The 20,333-nt window shown below is 40.5% G+C and overlaps 1 protein-coding gene across 1 annotated transcript in view; it reads right to left on the reverse strand.

Moving 5' to 3' along the window:
- Nucleotides 1-8,431: 8,431 nt before the first annotated feature.
- The window catches only part of BEND2 (BEN domain containing 2), a 29,412-nt gene continuing 17,510 nt past the window's right edge, over nt 8,432-20,333 (reverse strand). The window contains exons 8-13 of the mRNA XM_030477139.1: nt 18,899-19,412; nt 17,530-17,730; nt 16,481-16,602; nt 15,638-15,845; nt 14,255-14,458; nt 8,432-9,124 (exon numbers count right to left, since the gene is read on the reverse strand). Coding sequence (XP_030332999.1) covers nt 8,889-9,124; nt 14,255-14,458; nt 15,638-15,845; nt 16,481-16,602; nt 17,530-17,730; nt 18,899-19,412 — 1,485 coding nt within the window. The 3' untranslated portion in view covers nt 8,432-8,888. The remainder of the gene's footprint in view (nt 9,125-14,254; nt 14,459-15,637; nt 15,846-16,480; nt 16,603-17,529; nt 17,731-18,898; nt 19,413-20,333) is intronic.

The following is a 20,333-nucleotide window of genomic DNA, read 5'->3' on the forward strand; positions in this document are numbered from 1 at the left end:
GAAAGATGGAAAGAATGTTTTATGGAAAACTATCTTACTGGAATTTAAAGAGGAGTTCTGCAATGTGTGGAAAACAAATATGTTTTAATAGGCTGCTGCTTTCAAGGACTGAATTTATTTCCAAGAAGGTCATGACCATAAAGCAGAAAACTAACTCTTCTTTCACAGCAGTAGCAAAAGGGGAACAGAAAATAGTGACACTTAAATTTTATCTTTGACTTAGAGGAAGTGGCAGAACATTGTTGGCAGTTTCTTGTTGTTTTGTGATGTCTGGCTTTTTTCTTTTTCTTAAAAAAACCCAAACCAAGCCACCTCTGTATTTTTCTCACTTTTCTCTGTTTGGAGTCAATAACTCATCTACGAAAACATTCAAACAAAACCAATCATGTCAGTAATACTTTACTATTAATTTCTCAGTGTTTTCACCTTTCTCTGACAAATGGGAGGAAAAAACCATGCTCTACGTGCTTTGTTTCACATCCCAAGCACCTGACTGCTGTGTTCACCACTTTCCTATAGCCATTGAGATATAGTAGTGCAACCGCCAGTACAACACACCCCCCAGTGTCAACTTAAACAGCTTTCCCTTTACTTCTAAAATTTCCTGCCTGTGTAACTAGTAAGAAAAAGGGATTTTCTTGTGGATCAGAAAATGAAGCCAATCCCTTTCAGTATATTTGTTGCCAAATCTGAGCGAAGATTCATGCTCTGAGCAATAAGAACCAAAGTGGGATGCAATACAAAAACTGGTCCAAAATCCAGATTACTAAATCCATTGCCTGCAGACCTTAAGTGTTCTTCAGTGATAATGCACACCTCGGAAGGCAAACTGATGCTTAATAACGCAGGCCTGCCTTTCTCATCAGCTTTCATGGTTCAAAAAAGTGAGGCAAAACAGGGACTGGGTAACGGAAGTGAACATGGTAAATATCATAACATTGCCTGTAATGGGTGTTTCACACAGCAAGCAGACAGGAAGCTCAGCTGGCTGCAAGGGGCCTGCTCTAGATGATGTTCTGGGTCCCATGACCAAGCCCTCAAACAGCCTTCAGGGTCAATACCTTTGAGAAACCTGAATAAGATAACACCCTGGATTCCTAGGGACTCAGGCTGTCTTTATGAAGTTTAAAAGTGACCTGAACAGGCACTAACTGGCATAAGCGTGTACATCAAACAAGCCATATTTGCAGCAACCTGAGCTTTAATTCCTTTGGCTTGAACTAACTAGAAGCATGGATTAAACTGAGCAATTTAGGACATTCATTCAAAAAGACATGCACAGAATACTATTAGCAGTATAGTTTTTCATCTTTGGTCAGCAGCCTTTGCACCCAAACAGCAGATCTTGAAGATTTTCACATCTGGTTAGGTCCCTGTCTTTTCTTGAGTCTTTTTGGCAATTAGTACAGTTTCACTGCCACGTCATGCTAAAGTCTTCCTGAAGCTAGAACACCAGTCTGTTTCAGTAAGTTCACCTGTCTGACTACTTTGGGATACAGTCACCTCCCACTTCTGAAAATCCCCTCAATTTGGGCTGGTTTGTTATCTTCTGTCATGTAACTACCAACTTTTCCTATGCCAAACTAGGCACCCGATGGTATTTTTTAATGTCTTCCAGCCTACAAGATTGTTATACTGCCTTCTGAAACCTGACGCTACAAGCAGAAAGATGTCCTTCTGGACAACCTGCGCTCCCTCCACACAGTTCTGGGAATTTTCCAAACCCCATGTGCCTGCCTGCCGGGGGCGCTGGAGTTCTCTTCCTCGATGGGGTTTATGAAGCAAATGCCACCGTTGGAAAGTTCACGTTAGCAGATTAAATGCCAAGGAATCTCTTAAGGCTGTGAGAAAAGAGGATGCTGATCCTGGTGCTCCATTACCCCCGTATTTTATTACTCATACAAAACTGTATGTGAACAGTTGTCCCATGTGTTAAAGGCTTACAGATGATGTTAAAAGTAACTAAACCAAAAATAGCATCTCACTGAAAAAACACATCCAAACTTCGATTAGATAATTTTTAAATGGAAAGGCTTAGCTTCAACGGATAAAGCTGAACTAAGAGTGAAATCAAAATCAGATTCTCAGAAGTGCAGCATTCTGTCAGGATGATGAACTTCCTTTCAGGCGGGGCGGTTTTTGGTTTCCCAGAAAAACGTTTGTCCCTCGGTAGGTGGTGCTGTCGCTCTTCAAGCTACCAAGGAGTAAGATGCAGCCTTGTTTCTAGTGCAGAATGAATTTCTTAGAATAGTATAATCAATGTCACTTCACCACTTAAGGGGATAAATAAATAAATAAATGGATAGATAGATAGATAAATAAATAAATATCTACTCTGAACTTGCAAGTTAAATACCTAGATAAGCTCACAGTTTGGATGGCATTTAAAGTCAACAGTTTCTGTCTCACTTCACGCACCAACATCATCATACCACATATACAATCACTTTTCGTTGTTGAGTAAGAGAGCTAAAAAATTATCACATTATTATACAGATAAAATTAGAAATTAAGAACTGCACAAATATTTAGACCTTTCTGCAGCATATTCTAAATCAAATGAGAACATTCATCAAGTAATCTAAACTAACACTTGAAGAAAATAGAAAATGGTATTAATATTGTTCTAAGAGATGAGTTCTAAAGCTGAACATGCCTGTGAGATGGGTTATTTATATACATGCTGTGAAACCTCCAAAATTTTCAACCCAAGCTGTAAGGGGCATCCAGAGGCCTTAGCCGCCCTGAGCAGCCTGCCCCCTGTCCCTCTTGGACTCCAGACCTGACTTTTTAACAGTCTCCCCTGGGACTGTCGGTGGTCCCTGCCAGTCACCACCCCAGCCTGATTAGAGCACCCTGTTCAGTGAAGGGCATGGTGCTGCCTGTGCCATGGGCGCTCGCCCTCACTGGGGGAGCGCCACTCAAGCTGCTCCCTGACATGAAGTACAATGAACAACTATATTCATTTCTTAGACAAGACATACAGTGATCCATCTCACAAATGCACGAAAGTTATCCATACTACAACAGACAGGTAAGGAAGAACAGAACTATTTCACATGGAGACTTACCTCTCAACTCCCACTGTCCTGGCTTCAGCTGTAACAGATATTTTTCTCCTTCTTAGTAGCTAGTGCAGTGCTGTGTTTTCGACTTTAGTCTGAGAACAATGCTGACCAAAACCACAACACCCACGGAAACTCTTTAAGGGACCACCAGGCACAGGGAGACCAATGAAGGTTTGCTCTCTTCATTTCGCTTGCTCACGTATCAACCTACATTCTCCAGCAATGTGGGAGCAAGCGCTAAGAAATCTGCTGGAAGACTTTCCAGCAGCATATGTAATTTGAAGCAACACTGCCCAAGAGGAGGGTAGGATCTGACAGAGATGTATCAGTCACCCAATAGCTACCTCAAGGATCTAAACTTTAGAAACAAAAAAAGCCCCTACCAAGCCCCCCACCCTCTTCATACTGTAGAGGGAAGGGAAAGGCACTCCCTTGCAAACTTTTTCAAACTACTATGGAAGTGGCATGGTGGAAACAGAATTATTCAGTTGTTGTTCTTGGAAGATCTATTCACAGGACCAAGGTTCTGATCATTAATATGGCAAGACCCAAGACTGCAAGGCTGATGTACACAAAACCAAGTGGGAGCTGGAGATCAGGACAGAATTTTGCCAATTCTCTTCCAATGTCTATGGTCAGTCCTAAGATAGAAATTAATTAAAAAGTATTTTAATATTTGTGTAATATATAAAAATATATTTTTCTTTTTGCATATCAGTTATACATGTAGTTATTAACATCTCATATGCAATACTGTATGCACCCCTATTCACAAGGCTACAGCATCAAGATGCATCAAGAAAGCTTAACCTTCTACATGGTACCAGGAAACACATAGCAGACCCCAGACATGAACAGCACTAGATCAGAGAGCCACCAAGTCTGATGCCAGAAGTACCAGATGAACTATGAAATACCATCTCAAGCCCAGAAACGTCAGTCAAACATGAATGAAGTGTCCCAGCTCTTCTGCAGACAGGAAGGACTTGCACTGCATTAGGGACAGCTATTAGGACTACAAAGATGGAGGACAGGTGGTGATTTCTCAGTGTTTCACATGAGTGATTACCTTCCATCCCCGTTTTATTCCCTGAACAAAGACTAACACAGAAACTGATTCCACCGCGTGAATAAGGCCTTGTGTACTAAAAATGCACCAGTTTAATGGAGTGTCTTCAGAATTTTATTCAACTCCTACCGTTTTGTGGAAATCTCTGTTTCAGATAGCTCACACAAAGCTGCAACTGACAAGCGAAGTCTAAAGGAGTTTGCTTTGGTTACTGAATCAGTTAAGGCAGTCTAAATTTGGAAATCAGAAGGTCTCCTCAAAGCCCTGGTTCTTGAAAGATCAAAAGAATCTTTTCAGATGAAACTGTACCTCAACTGTAGATTCATGGTGCAAGAAATACTTAACACACAGGTAGTCAAGGAGCTATATGCTAGTTTTATTTGTAAAATACTTTATTCCTAACAGCAAAATATTCTATATTTTATAAAAGTTAGAAAAAATTAATACATTTGAAACAGAAACAAGAAAACTATTTCTACTTTTATTCAATTCTCTTTTCAATATGGAAGCTATAGGTATGCACCACACTAACAGATTTCAGTGCCAGACAGGTCATTCAATAAATAGATAATTCTACCATTAAAATCTGTGAAGGACAGTGAAAAAGTTTCATAAAACTACTGAAAAAATATAAGCATTTTTGGCTTCTTCTGTGGTTTGGAACTAGTAATATCTACACACAACAAAGTTCTTGGCATTTACAAGAATGATTGTTTAGAACAGTAACAGCAGAATTTGTTAGTAGTAAACCAGAACAACCAAATTTTGCAGTACAACCTTTCTAGTAAAAAAAAATTAAAAATCAGAAATTCAGCCTATTTCTTAAATCCTACAGAAGACTTCTGCAAGAAGGTTGTAGGTGACACTTAAATTACTAATTTAATATCTGATAAGGCCATTGCGTATTCTAACTTGCAATAAAAAAGCTGATCCTGTACTGTATATAATAAACGCTGCCTGTTCGTTATGAATAGAAGTTAAAGTGAGAACAAGTAACTGCTATTGTATCCTACTGTAAGAAAAGCACAAACCATGAAACCTTTGCCTTGGAGAGGACAGATTTAGTTAAATCTTGTTCTGCTATGTACACAGGCATAATTTTGGAAGCCACCACTGCATCAGCTTGCAGAGTTGAAATTGGTTCCCTGTGTCAGCCTTCTGAGAAGCTTCTGTCTGTGAAAAAGCTGGACATCTGAGACAACACTTGGACACAATGGAAGTGGCAAGGCAAGCTTACCTGAGCCAATACGTAGACAGTGAGAAGAGTATGTGACCCATGCTGGAAAAACAAGTAACAGAAAGGAATATACCATATACTTTCTCTTTTGAAAACAAGAAACAACCAACCAAAACATCCACACAAACAAAAAAAAAACCAAACAATAAAGAACACACCCAACAAAAAGAGCCATTAAATTCCGTGCAGTTACTGCTGTGTAATTTCAACTTACAAATGAAACGGAGGAGGATGTGAAACTGAATATGAGTTATTATTTATTTTCATCAGTTCCACATCCAGGTAATTTTCAAAGTTAGTTTTTCAATATATAATTCAGCGCACTAATCAATATTAGTGTTGTGTGGACAGAAAAGGCATAAATATTTATCGTTGACAATAACTTCTTCCTCTAAGCAACAGAGTCAACGAGGAGAGGGGCTTTGCTGACCTCATACTCACCTACAACAAGGGGCTGGTTGAGAGTGTGAAGGTCAAAAGCAGACTTACCTGCAGTGACCATGAGATGGAGGAGTTCAGGATCCTGAGGGGAGAGAGGAGAGTAAAAAGCAGGCTTGCAATCCTGGACTTCAGGAGAGTGGACTTTGGTCTGCTCCAAGATCTGCTATGAAGAGTCCTATGGGATTACAGCCCTGGACAGAAGATGGCCCAAGAAAGTTGGTTAAAATTTAAGGACCACCTCCTCTAAGCTCCAGAGAAAGCCATAACAATGAACAACCAGTACGGCAAAAATGCCAGGAGGCCTGTGATGAACCAGGAGCTTCGGACAAACTCAAAGGAAGCATACAGAATGTGGAAGAAAAAACAAGTAACCCAGGAGGAATGCAGTGACATTGTCTGAGCATCCAGGAGTGAAGTCAGGAAAGCTTAAGCCCAACTGGAATTGAACATGGCAAGGGATCTCAAAGATAACAAGAAGAGCTTCTGCAAACACACAGGTGACAAAAGGGCCCGCTGCTGAATGACACAGGGAACCTGGTGACACAGTACACAGAAAAGGCCGAAGAAGTTCAATGCCACCTTTGTCTCGCTCTTTATGAGCAAGATTGGCTCTCAAGAATCCAGAGACCAGGTGGCAAGGCTAGAGCAATGAATACACACTGGATGGAAGAGGATCTGGTCAGGGAATCCTTAAACAAACTGGACATATATTAAGTCCAAGAGTCCTGATGGGATGAGCCCATGAGGGCTGAGTGAGCTGTTGATGTCATTGCGAGGCCACTCTTGATAATCTTTGATTGATCAAGGTTTAATGGGACAAGTGCCCAAAGACAGGGTGAAAGCAGATGTCACTGCTGCCTTCAAGAAGGGCAAGGAGGACTCAGGGAACTACAAGCTAGTCAGCCACACCTCCATTCCTCGGAAAATGATGAAACAGCTAATCCTGGAAACCATTTCCAGGCAGATGAAGGACAAGAATACCACCAGGAGTAGTCACCGCATGGCTTCACCAAGGGGAAGTCACAGCTGACCAACTTGATAAGCTTCTATGATAAAATGACTGGTAGATGAGAGAAGAGTAGTGGATATTGTCTATCTGGACTTGAGGAAAGCCATCACCACTGTCTCCTATAAGATCCTCACAGACAAGCTGTTTATGTATAGGCTGGATGAGCAGACAGTGAGGTGGATTGGAAACTGTAAAAAAGTCAGGGCCCAGAGAGTCGTAATCAGCAGCACAAAGTCCAGATGAAGGCCAGTAACTACCAGAGTACCCCAGGGATCAATACTGTGTCTGATCCTGTTTAACATCTTCATTAACAACCTAAATGATGAGGCAGAGGGTACCCTGGGATGTCCTAGTGGACATTAAGTTGAACATGAGCCAGCCACGTGCTCTTGCTGCAAAGGTAGCTAATGATACCCTGGGCTGCATTAAGATGATGTTGCCAGCAGGCTCAGGGAGGTGATCCTTCTCTTCTCAGCACTTGTGAGGCCACATCTGGAGCGCTGGGTGCAGCTCTGGGCTCCCCAGTACAGGATTGCACAGACATACTGCAGAGAGTCCAAAGGGCCACAAAGATGAAGAAGGGACTGGAGCACTTGCGCTGTGAGGAAAGGCTGAGAGAGCTGGCACTGTTTAGTCTGGAGAAGAAAAGGTTCAAGGGGTATCTCATCAATATATAGAAATACCTGAAGGTAGGTTGGAAAGAGGACGTATATCCAAAAGGACAGAGCCGTGCCCTTCTCAGTGGTGCCCAGCGGCAGGACCAGAGGCAACGGACACAAACCAAAACACACGAGGTTCCATGTGAACATCAGAAACACTTTTTTTACTGTGACAATGACTGAGCCCTTGCAGAGGTTGCCCTACAGGTTGTGGAGTTTTCATCCTTGGGGATATTCAAAAGCTGCCTGGACACAGTACTAGACAATTGGCTCTAGGTGGCCCTGCTTGAGCAGGAAGAATGGATCAGATGACCTCCAGGCATCCCTTCCAATCTCAACCATTCTGTGACGCTGTGAATAATCACTGCACATCTTTCAAGATTTTAAGTTAACAAAGGCAGGACGACAAGTCTCTAGAACACCAGCCTACCCAGACAGCAAAGCAAACACTCTTAGCCTTGTAGACCTGAGTATTAAAAGCTATGATTATGAGCTTGAGAAGGCATACCACTGATGCTGGTCATCTCTGACTACATACCAACAGTACAGTATGTGTCTTCAGCTGTAACTGAAGGTCCAACTTGAAGCTGATAGAAATTATTATTTCTCAAATTGGTATTAGGATCCAAATTCTCTAGATGAAAGTTGCAACAGATTTGCATCTTGTGGACATCCACAGCAGTTGATGAGACATATGCCAGTGAACAGCAGACCAAGGCCCTGAAGGAGTATTCTCTTTAATTTTCAGCAAGAAAAAACAGAACCAAACATCAAACTGTTTGTTCTGGATGCTGCTTCTGTGCTTTTGTAGAGCTAAATCAGAGCAAAGAAAATATTACCAACTGTAATTACATTTTTGTCTGCCTCTTTCCTTATCCTACAACAAAGACTGCTGTAGGAGGCAAAAAAGGTGAGCAACATAACAAGTCAGTTAGATGAAGTATTTTTTTTTTCCTTTCTGCATTAGATATTTTTGCTTAAAATATCCAACTGTCAAAGCAAATTTCATTCCTCACACATGAGATAATCTTGCTGGTTATGAGTCTTCCTCTAAGGAGGACCAATCTTTCCACATTTCCATCTGCTGCTGCTGACTTGACGCACAGTGCATCTTTTCTAACTAGATTAATGTTTCAGAGTCAATGAATCATGAGAAGAAAAGTGCTTTCAGGAGAGAGCACATTGCAAATGCTACAGAGAACAGTGTAAGCAATTTCTGAGGAGCACACATGCTACTTACAAAAGGAGTTACAGTTCCCAAGTCTTCTGCTAACTTTGGTCTCATGAAATAATACTATTTAGTGCAGCTGACAACTCAGTATAATAGGACAGCTTGATGTAACAGGCTTCTACGTGGGGTTTATAAAACCACTAAACTAGGATTTGAGACACATGTTAAAGAGCTTCAGTCCATGAGATTGATAGTGTCACTTTCAAATGGCTTCACTGAAGTGGGACTCTGTGGAGGACTCTTTGCACTCAGTGGTGGCATGGCCAAGGCTTTCCGACGGATTCCAACTGTAGCCTTTTTATGGTCATGTCTGAGACTGCGGATTGTGCTGTTTATGGCAGCAACACAAGCCTTCCAATCATATCCAGTTTCCTTTAGATCAAAGGATGGATAATTCTCTTGAAGAAAGTCTAAAAATAAACAAGTATATAATAGTGAGTTATCAATCATTTATGCAAACTATATACTCTTTTATTGATGTAACTAAGCCATAACAAGTGCACGCTACCAAAACAAGGAAGCTAGGCATATTATAAGGCTTGAAAAGCAAAGCTAGAGAGCAGATATTCCCTCCCTGCCCTTCTTTCTGTTTGATTTGAAAAAGGGTAACAAAAGGTCTAAGCATAAAAGCAAAATACGCAAAGAAAGCAGGTAATCATGTATGTGGGCTTGATCCCTTTAAGTGCTGAATAATTTCAGCTTCTCATGTGGTCAACCAGGGCAAAGAAATCTCAAGCTCCATTTCAAAATGACCATTATTCAGCAGGACCAACCCCTCCTTCAGAGATCTCTGACAACTATATTCACTAAAATCAAACACAGTAATTCAACATAACACAGCTTTAGAGGAACAGTGACAGAAAAACTGCAAGAGCTTGTTCCTTACCATACTTCAACAAGATAAGTAAACAGATACTTGAGTTTGGTAGTAAAGGGATAAATAAGGTAAGACTACAGCACCTTTTTCCCCTTCAACAAGTAAAACACGCAGTTTTTAAAACAGAGTTATTTTTTAATTATTGAGTGATTGTCTGAGTTCAGCTGAATTACATGTTTTCTTCAAGCAAGCCCCTAAAAGATTTAAATAAGCACCAAAAGGAAATCTCAGCTATAATTTCAAATCAAATGCAATACTATTTCCACTTCTCTGATTAACATCTAGATTTACCTTAGCAGAACGAAAGGTATAGCTAGTTGATGCCAGTTTTGTTCTTCCATTGCTCTCTTGTATACTAGCAAGTAAAAATCTAATATAGCATCATTGTTTACAGGTGATATTTTAACTTGCAGTTCCAAACCTGAAAACCTATTTTGCCAGAAAAGCATGGGTTTGAAGGAAGAAAATAAACAGAGAGAAAGACTTGTGCTCTTGCAGTTTACTCTGGTCCAGGGTGGGTAAAGGGGAAAGCGAGAGCACCTTGGGTTCTTTCATTCCCAGGATGCTCCTATAATAAACTATGCTGACAAAGGATACACAAGCTGTTGGCTGAAGCAGCAGCTGGGCTCTCTTCCCTTCCATCCCCAGCAGCGAATTCAATAAAATGCTTGGCCTCAGAGCTACAGCACATAACAGGAATTCCTTATACCAGGCCTACAGAACCATTGTACATGGCCCATGAAACAGCTTTTAAATTATGCCTTTTCTGTCACAGAAACTGACCAATTGTAGAGACTACAGTAACGCTATGTGGGGCCCCTTCCTGGTCAGCAGGGTTACATTCAGGCCATGTTATAATGTTAAAGAAAACAGGACCAGGGGACTGCCCTCTGGCCCCAGAGCCAAGCGACACGGCACGGCTGCAACCACAACACAGAGGACTTTGTCTCTCATCTGGTTTGGACCCTACGTGGTGTGCCTGCAGCCCTAAGACACACTTGCATCTTTTGAATGCTTCTTAAGCTCAAGATGCCATGAAACAAAGCATGTGTGTATCTGGAGATGCTTAAAGTGGTCAAGCTTCCCAGGCTAGTGGTGAAGGAATATGCACAGTCTGGGAAAGCCCACTCTTACGTATTGCCGTATTGGGAATGGTTTCTGGCATGCTCTATCCCTCAAGCCATGCCCAGATATCAACCCAGAGAGTGCAAGCCCCAGCTACATTTTATTTAGCACTACTGCTGTACCCTCTGAGGCAATCTTGCCACGCCTTCAGAGCTGTTAGGCTGCACTGTCCAGATCTTAATGACCCTTTCAACTTCCCTATATTCCAGACATGGAGGAGAAGCAGTTTCAAGATATGTTAGGAGATACATGTTGCAAAAAAGTGTGATGAATCATAGATACCTCAAGTCAGAAGGGACCCATACGGATCATCTAGTCCAACTCCCTTCTCCTCACAGTGCTACCTAAAACTAAATCCTATGACTAAGACTGCTGTCCAGTTGAGGGTAACTAGTCAAATATGCAACCTTACTAACTTAGTGATCACTATCCATAGTGATACCATGAGGAAACAGGAGGAAGTAAAATCGTACATCAAGCCAGTGCTGTTGGGAAACGTTGAAAGCACTCCACTATTACACTACCTACCACCTGGGATCCAGCCCAGTAAATAACATCCCCCAAGCAAAACTTAGAGAATGCACGTATTTTCTCTTTAGATTTCTCACAGAAAAAAAGCTGACTTTTACAATTAAAATATGACAAGAACACATAAAATTAAAGGTGGAAAGATTTCAATATTGCATAACCAAACCTTTTCAAGTATGTTGTACTAAGATGCTGTTATAGCCACAGAGCAAATGGCCACCAAAAATCTGATAATCTTCCCCCCTCCTCCCGCCCCTGTTTATGCTGGCCATGCTTAAATCTTACCAGATAATACCAATTTGTCTTCTGTGTGATAACCCATACACCCTTTCCTACCTATAACCTGCTTCACATTCCTCCTCACTTGCTACGTAACTGTTGTGCTAATTCTACTTGTCACAATTCTGCTGTCTTTATCCAGCCTTGCAGGAGGGACCAGATGAGGCTAACAGAAGACTCCCTTTCATGTGGGAGCATGGATCAGTGTTCCAGAAGTCTTACTGCTGAAGCCAGAACAACGCAGAAGGCAAAACATCTGCTACTACTCCAACCATAACATACCCTCCCTCTGCTTCCGGAATAGCATTTGCAAATAGGGTGAATAACACCAATTTCCTGAAGACAACCTGGACCCGCATAAGCTAAGGAAACTGTGAACTGTCCACGTTCATGCAGTGGAACAGGCTGCCACATGTTATTTTAAAAGACACACTTCAGTAAAAATTTGTTATTCAAAGAGCTCAAACTGGTCTAGTTCAAAATGCTGCCTGTTCAGTCGGCAGCATCCTTCTCCCAACTGCAGCTTCTAAACAACTAACTAACTTGCTGAGACCTTTTCTCTCTATGGAGCATCTGAGGTGAATAGCGACAGCCAACCTCTGATCCTTCACTTGAATCCTTTCCTTTCCAGTCAAAGTCATTCAGGCTGTGAAGGACCTTGGGAGGTCTCTACTCCAAGCTTCTGCCCAAAGCAGCGACAACGCTAAGGTCAGACCAGATTGCTCAGGGCTTTGTTCACTGAGGTGTGGAAAAAGGACAGAGATGGCACAACCTCATGGGGCAACGTGCTCCGATGCTGGACTGTGTGTCCTCATGGGGAAAAGGAGCCTGCTCATATTCAGTCTGAACCTCTCATTTCCTTTTACACCTGCGTCTCTCACCTCCCACATTCAACGCTGCTAACAGCTTGACTCTAGAAAGAGTTTGCTGAGGAGATAGTGGCAGGCTGCTACTAGGTCCCCTTAGAGCCTCTTCTTTTCTAGACTAAGTAAACCCAGATTCCTCACTGGGCAAGTGCTCCAGTTCCATGTCCCTTCTGGCGGCCTTCCAGTTTTATCCATATCTCTTTCTTGAAGAAGGGGACCCAAAATCAGACACAGTAATCCAAATGCAAACTCAAGAGTGCTAAACAGAGGGGAAACTCTCCCTTGATCTCCTGGCTGTGTACCTGTTAATACTGTCAAATGCAAACTTGGTGCGTGTTCTCCATTTTCTCTACGGCACAGATAAAGATGTTAAACAGCCCAGGTAAAAACATGCTGACTATACCCAACCACCACCACCCAAAGGCCTGAGAGACCTTCATGGTGAAGACTGAGGTAGAGGAGACACTGAGCACCTCTGCCTAATCTGGCTCTGCTGTCAAAGTTACCTGCCCCATTCAGCACTTGGGCAACGTACTCCTTGCTCAATCTTTTATGATTAATGTTGCGGTAGAAGCTCTTCTTGCTGCCCCTGACATTCCTTGCAAGTCTCAACTCTGGTTGAGCTTTGGCTTTACTGACACCATTCCAATGCTCCCAGGCAAAGTTGCTGTCCTGGTTTCAGCTAGCATAATTTTCTTCCTAGTATCTGGCACAGTGCTGTGACTTGGATTTAGGATGAGAATAATGTTGATAATCCGCTGATATCCCGAACAGATATTCCATGCTATATGATGTTATGCTCAGTATATAAACTAGGGGAAAAGCTGGCTGGGGACTATTGCTCGGGAACTGGCTGGGCTTCAGTCATCAGGGGATGAACAACTGCTCTGTGCATCACTTGTTTTGTATATTTTTATTCTTTTATCATCATCATCATTATCTTCCTTTCTATTTCTGTCCTACTGTCTATCTCAACCCACAAATTTTAATTTCCCACATCAATTCTCTCCCCCATCCCACTGCAGAGTACACACATGAGGTGAGCAAGAGGCTGTGTGGTGTTTCAGATACCTGTCAGGTTAAACCACAATAGTTGCTAAATTCTGCTTCATAAGCTAACCTTGCTTCTAAGCTCTCTATACTGCTTTTTTTTACACTGGAGCTCAGTTATGGATCCCCTGCTTAGCTAAACTTGCCCCCCCATAACTCTATCAGTTCTCCTAAGCGTCAGGATGGACACTCTTGTGCTTGCAGAATGCTGTCCTTAACAGCCTGCAAACTTTTCTGAGCTTCTCTCCACTTCAGAGCTGTCTCTCACGAGCTCCCACCTATGAGTTTCCTGAATAAGCCAAAGTCTACTCTCCTAAGCTACTACATGGTCTATACTCTCCGGCCTTTTAAACTCTACTCAGGATCTTGAGGTCCATTATTTCATAGTCTCTACAGACAATACTGCCACCAATTATCACACCTCAACCCTTTTTGTCAAAAGTGCTATAACCTGCTGTGCATGACCTCTGGTTGGCCTACCTAGCCCCTGTATCACTATCACAAAATTATCCCCAACACCCTCCAGAATCCTCTAGGACTGCTGCCATCTCCCACTGTGCTGCCCTTTCAAGCAGATGCCAGGGAGACTGAGTTTCATCATACAAACCAGGTTTGTGATCCAGAGACTCCCTTGAATTGCTTTAATATAATTTCATCTACTTCCTCTCAACTTGTTCCACTGCTTACACTAATCCCTGCCAGACCAGTTACACAGACTTATTTCTGAAGCTCTGTGGTTTGTTCATAGGGTACAAAATTAATCACTCTGGTTATTTTCTCCACATTATCATTTGAACAGAGATTTTCTTACTCACCTCTGAGAGCATTAATTCTGTTGCAGTCCAGTGGGCTCATGCCACGTTCAAGATTACCATATACATTGCTTTTTACCAGCACATCTTCAGTGAACATATGACGAATTAGGTAGCGAGCTGACAACTCTGGCCGAGACTTCCCCTTAGCTACATAAATGACTGAGAAAGGCAACTGAACATTGCGCCATGGACTCCCAAGAAGTTCTAAAAACGATAGAGGAGGTAGAGAGATTTTACTTCTCCAATACTAACCATGCTTCAAAGTGGCTGTATTACAGTAAAACTAGGGCACAAAAAGTTCTTCCCAGAACTACTGCACTTGCTCAGTAAGACCAGAGTAAAACTGTAACACTACAGCTAATAGTAAAATACAACGTTACAGACAAATGTCCAAGTAGCCAAAAACCCCTCCATTTTACAACAACATAACAGCACTTCCGATATGCTTTCAGCAGTGTTAGCAATATAACCTGCATTATTAATAATTACTTTCTAAATTGTTTTCATCTCAAAAGAGGATGCCATTCCAATTATATAATTAAATAAAAGTTCCACTGTTTCAATGGTGCTTAGATCCTGTAAGTGAAAACTGAAAAACAGGATGAATATTTTTAACTACTTCAACCTGACTCTACTAAAAACATTTGGAAAAAAATGTATATAAAAAGTGGATAGAAAATCATGTCTGTGGGATCAGACTAACAAACCTTGGGTGTAGGAGCAGGTCTGATAGAGCCCCAAAGTGATTCTAATCAAATAAATTATTTCAAAGGGCACCTAATCTCAGCTTATTTTCCTTGAAGCTCTCTAGAGGCATCCCATGCTGTACGTGGAATTTTTTCCAATGTATTTGTATCTTGTGCATTTTTATTAAGCAAAAAAAAAAAAAAAGGTATAAAGGCTGCTTTAAGATTTTTATTGTCCTAAACAGTCAGTTTTACAGAAACGTGTGCTTTTCTTCTGAAATTGCAATACCATTCAATAGATATTCTGAGCTAGCTTACTCCATTCAGGTAGAATATCTACCAGAAGCCCCCCAAAAAAACAAAAGCCCACCACATCCAACCAAAACCAGGGCAACTATGAAATAATTCTTGGAAAATAATTATTCAGCAAAACTCAACAGAATATCTTACAGATGAACTTTTCAATCTTAGAGTGGATATGCCGTATGGACATTAGTAGATGCCAACCATTAGCAAACCATTGTTTGCTCTCATGAAGACTTACCATATGTACACCAAGTCACTGCCTTAAAAAGAAAAGTCCCACAGTTCAGCAAGTCCCTATACTACACGATTTCACCTACAGTAGCATCTTCTGCCTCTCAGTGACCATTTAAAATGTAACACAAATCCAGAAGATGAACATTTCTTAGTTTACCCATAGGTTCCAAAGACTGTGGTTTCTTGATCGAACGTGCGTGGAAACCTTCTGGAAATCTATCCAATCCCAAATTCTGCAACATGTCAGTTGTGGTCATCTCCTGAGAGTTTTGAGAATTGCCTTCACTATCTTCATTACAATTTAAATCTACACAATGAGATGTATCTGGAGCATCAGCCACTTTTTCCTTCCCTTCAGCAGTCTCCTGAAACATTACATGAGGTTAGCACATACACTGGGAGAAGCCTACCAGTTTTCTACATAGTGCTCCAGCTCATTTCCCATTTAGTATAAATCAGATTCCAGATATTCACAATATAGTTACTCCTGAGTTTCAATCATGAAAACCACAGGTGAAACAGACACTAAATATTCAGAGACTTGCACAAAGCTTTTTAGAAGCACAGGTAAATGGGAGTTAGAGGTGTTTTGGGAGTCATGTTTCAGACAATATAAAGTTGAAATGCGTGGCTGGATATATCTGAAGGAAATCCTGTGATAACAGTGCTAGTACCTACATGTTTAAGCTTGCAATCAAATTTGACACTACTTCTGGGCAACATTTATAGTGCTTTCCTTGTAGCATCCTATGCATACACGTCTCTTAACTGAATACTGGGCACAGGAGCGGGAAGAGGCAGAGCAAGAGAAAGGGATATGCTTCCAGTATTCCCTATATGGAACTAATGCTGCAGTCAGCAGGCTTATGCTGAGCAATGCAAAGCAAGAACACAAGGAATTTCCAATTAGAGGACTCATATGATGAGAAGTTCAAATAATTAACTTGAGAAAGAAGGACTAACTTAGTACTTAATAAAGTGTCACCTTGAGACAACTTACTGGGTTTATTTTCGTTTCAGAGCGTAAACAGCGGATCATAGCATTGACATTTGTGATACAGGTTTTCCAGTCTTTTCCATGTTCACTCAAATCATAGTTTGGAAAATTAGTTGCAAGAAATTCTGCATACAAAACAAAATTTTTTAAGCCTTGTGAAAAAAAATAATCTAATTTAGAAAGAGAGAAATTTAGAAAGAAATGCTTCATGTTTACTGTTCTTTGTTTAGAAGCTTTAGTTTCCCAGCTTCAACTACAGAGAGATAGTAAACTCATGTTTTGAAGCTAAGCAGCACTATGAATTTAATATGTGCAGCGATATTTTTTTGAGGTATTGTGAATAATGCTTTTATTATTAAGCATTTTCTGGCAGAATTAGAGGAAAGGTGTGATTTTTCATACTAACTTAAAAAAACAAAGCACCAACACCCCCACCCCCTACTAAAAAAAACACCAAAAAAACCCAAGACAAGGTAATGCTGATGGCGCAATTACTTCACACAGCTTAAATAATCTCTGACCTTTTAAACAGGAAGAAGGAGATGTATGGATTCACACATATGTTTAAAGAAAGGGCTTGACACTGGGAAAAAAAAAATTAAAAATTGCCCTCCCATCTTTCCCATTTCTCAAACAAGAGAAGTGAACTGAACTTAACAGAAAGAGTATTTAAGACTCACCAGTTAATATTAATCTGAAGTATACCATGGCCAGAAACCCACGATAAAACCCATGCCACACAAACACAGAATAAGTTGCAATGAAAAATTTAGAAACTGTCAGCATGACTGATGAACATGAAATACACAAAACTAGGAGAAATCAGAACTGGTTTATCCACACTGAAGAAAAATGAATATTGAGAATTACGAAGCAGCAATTTCAAAACCAAAAGACACAGCGGAGTGGAGCACATCCACTACTGTCTTTATCAGTTCACCAGTTGCTAGATAATGATTAGCACAAACATACAGAGAAGGACTCTTGTAAATTAAAAACTTCGTTAAGTATTGAACAAGTAAAGCTCTGCATTTCAAAAGGTAGCAGCATACCTCTTACTGCAGCAATTTTGTTTGGATCCAGTGTTCTGCGCCCTCGTGCACTCACTCCCATAATGCTGCACAACAACGTTTCCTTGGGGAACAAGACACGAACTAAGTAGCGTGCTGCATACTTCGGTTTAGTCTTTTGCCGAGCTTTCATCAAATAAGTGCCAGGAACTTTTACATTTCTCACTGGGTCACCAACAAATTCTTTTGTAAAACAAGAACATTTAATGAAAAAATAATAATTAAAACCCCCATGCAAGTTGTTAAAAAAAGAACATTTTTTCAAACTCTTTCTCTTGACCTCTGCTGTACTCTGGTCAATGTTCTCTACTACAGCTAATTCTACTATGTATTACTTATCTTTGCTCTTACAAAAGCAGCTTTAAATTGGAATGGTAACAAAAGTATCTTTCTGATTCATGTTAACCACCAACTAACTGAAATAATACTCAAGAAAATACATTAGACACGTAAGAGTTAAAAACATTCAGACTGGCCTATTTTACAGAAGTGCATGTTTTCAAGACAATAGCCCATCAAGAATGGCATATCCATATATAGTACTGCCAAATCACAAGCTGTTTACAAATTCACAGATAGATATCCAAGTATTTTATCTACTATTTGTGCAGCTCTTCAGCTGTATGAACTTATTTTTTAGACCAAAAGCAACCAAAGCCTCATAGCTTAAGCTTCTACATAACTTGGTATTTATACTTGAGAAAGAAATGCATTAGTTTTTAAAACATGGTGCTATTTTATATGTGCTTGTTTATTATAATGCAACAATCTACAGAATTCTTCATTTTCTGTGGAATTAAGTATTTTTAAAGAGACCAAACATTGCAGGATGTGAGGGTAGAAAGGATTTTGCATAGATAAAATCCTCTAAAAGAAGAAAACAGGTATTTCCTTCACACGACTCAGGCAAGTTGCTTTCTTAAACGCAAAACAGGCATGTGCCTTACCTTTACTGGCAACCTCTTTTGTCTTTGTAAACATACACATAGCATGCATGCATTACTTGTGACATATACACAGGTTAAAAATACGTTACATCAAGTGTATCAAGAGAGAAAGAGGGCCTAGTCTTAAAAGAATCCAAACGATGTACTGTAGCTTGTGGTAGTCTATACAACTGTATATACACTGCAGAGATTTTTAAGTGATCCCTGGTATATTAAACATTCCCCTGACCTTTGCTTCAAGCATTTTAAACAGTATTCCATTACAGAAATGCTTGTAAGGCACCCAGTTCTGCTCCTTTACTTTTGCTAAATGATGATACAGATTTCTTTAGGCATTTTTTTTTTTTATACAAGCAGCAGTTTTTTAGCCTTTGTTTCTGTGTATTCATTACAAAGGAACTCACCAAAACTAGGACTGATGGAGACTGAAGATGATGGCAATTCATTACTAATGTTCACACTCCCAGGTGCATTTCTGTAATTCACCACCACCACATTATTTCCCAGACTGGTCTCAGATGGTGCTGGCATCAATGACGATGCCATTGGTGAAGACGCAACATGGACAGTACTCTCCACAACACTTGCTACAAAATTTGATTGTGGAGAAAGGTCAGGCATCCTTTTATTTGTTGTGCATGATGAATGCAATGAATGTGCAGAAACTATAGTGGGAAGTGGTGGGCTCTGCCTATGAACAGGCTGCTGTGATTCAAGCTGAAGGCTCTGTTGAACGTGTTTTATTGTGGAATTGACGTGAACATGGCCGTTTTGTAAAGCAACCCTTATGACTGGGCTCTGCCTTCCCTGTCCGGGTGAAGAAAGATGAAGACTTGGTTCCCTTTCCATGGATTTTTGTACTCTTATTTTCCCTTGGGGCAGATGACTGGAACTTCTGTATGTAAATCCAACTGGTTTCTGCAAATGTGATTCAGAAAACAATTTAAAGGTTATGTTAGACACATTTGGTAATTTTTTTTCTTTTGCAAACTAGGAAGACTACGTTTTAGTAATTATGCTATTGGCAACAGACTCTTAATTGCAGTACTCATTGTCATGAAGCTAGTACTATAACTTTTTAGCCTTCCTTTTATTTTCTTTTATTCTCGGCTTGTAGTACCAACACTAAGAGCTTATCTGGTCAGCTTCAACATTTCTCAAGTTGCTTCCACCTAGGGTGCTGGCACAATTGCTTTCTAAAAAGCCAGGGAAAGATATAATGAGAAAGGCAGCTTTGTAAAGGCTCTTAAAAAGAACTTGATGAAAAAAAGAACAGGCAAAATAACATTTAAAATTTGTCAGCCATTGACTCAGTCTGCTGAATTCTCAAGGGATGTCTCACTGCCATGTTAGCTTCCCTTTAAACAAGAAGGGAAACAATTCACTTTCTCTACTGGCTGCCTCTTCATTCTTTACTTGCTAGCTCAAATTATTAAACATTCAGATCTCATCTACAATGGAAGACTCCAAAGAGACTAAGACAAAGGGGCTATGCTTTCCAACACTTGGAGTACTTTTACTAAGAAACATATGCACCCTAAAGTTCAAAATACAAGTCATGGAGCAGGAGCTATCAAATGTAGCTGGCACGCACGGCTTTAGTTTTGTTGTTTCTTTTGTTCTACTTTTTGTTTTGTTTGCATTTTTTGTTTACAGAAATCTGATTATATTCCACCCTGGTAGCCATTAAAAATCCAACCTAAAGAAAGGCTTACGTGCCAGAAAGTTTGTCCATTTCTCCAGCTACTGGAGTTGATCTAATAAAAAAGTTCAAATCAAACCAAACCAAAAAAAACCACCTTTACCACCAGCCTTTCCTTATTTATATCCTTAGCCCAT

Source organism: Strigops habroptila, chromosome 2 (genome assembly GCF_004027225.2).
Source record: "Strigops habroptila isolate Jane chromosome 2, bStrHab1.2.pri, whole genome shotgun sequence".
NCBI classification, from domain to species: Eukaryota; Metazoa; Chordata; class Aves; order Psittaciformes; family Psittacidae; genus Strigops; species Strigops habroptila.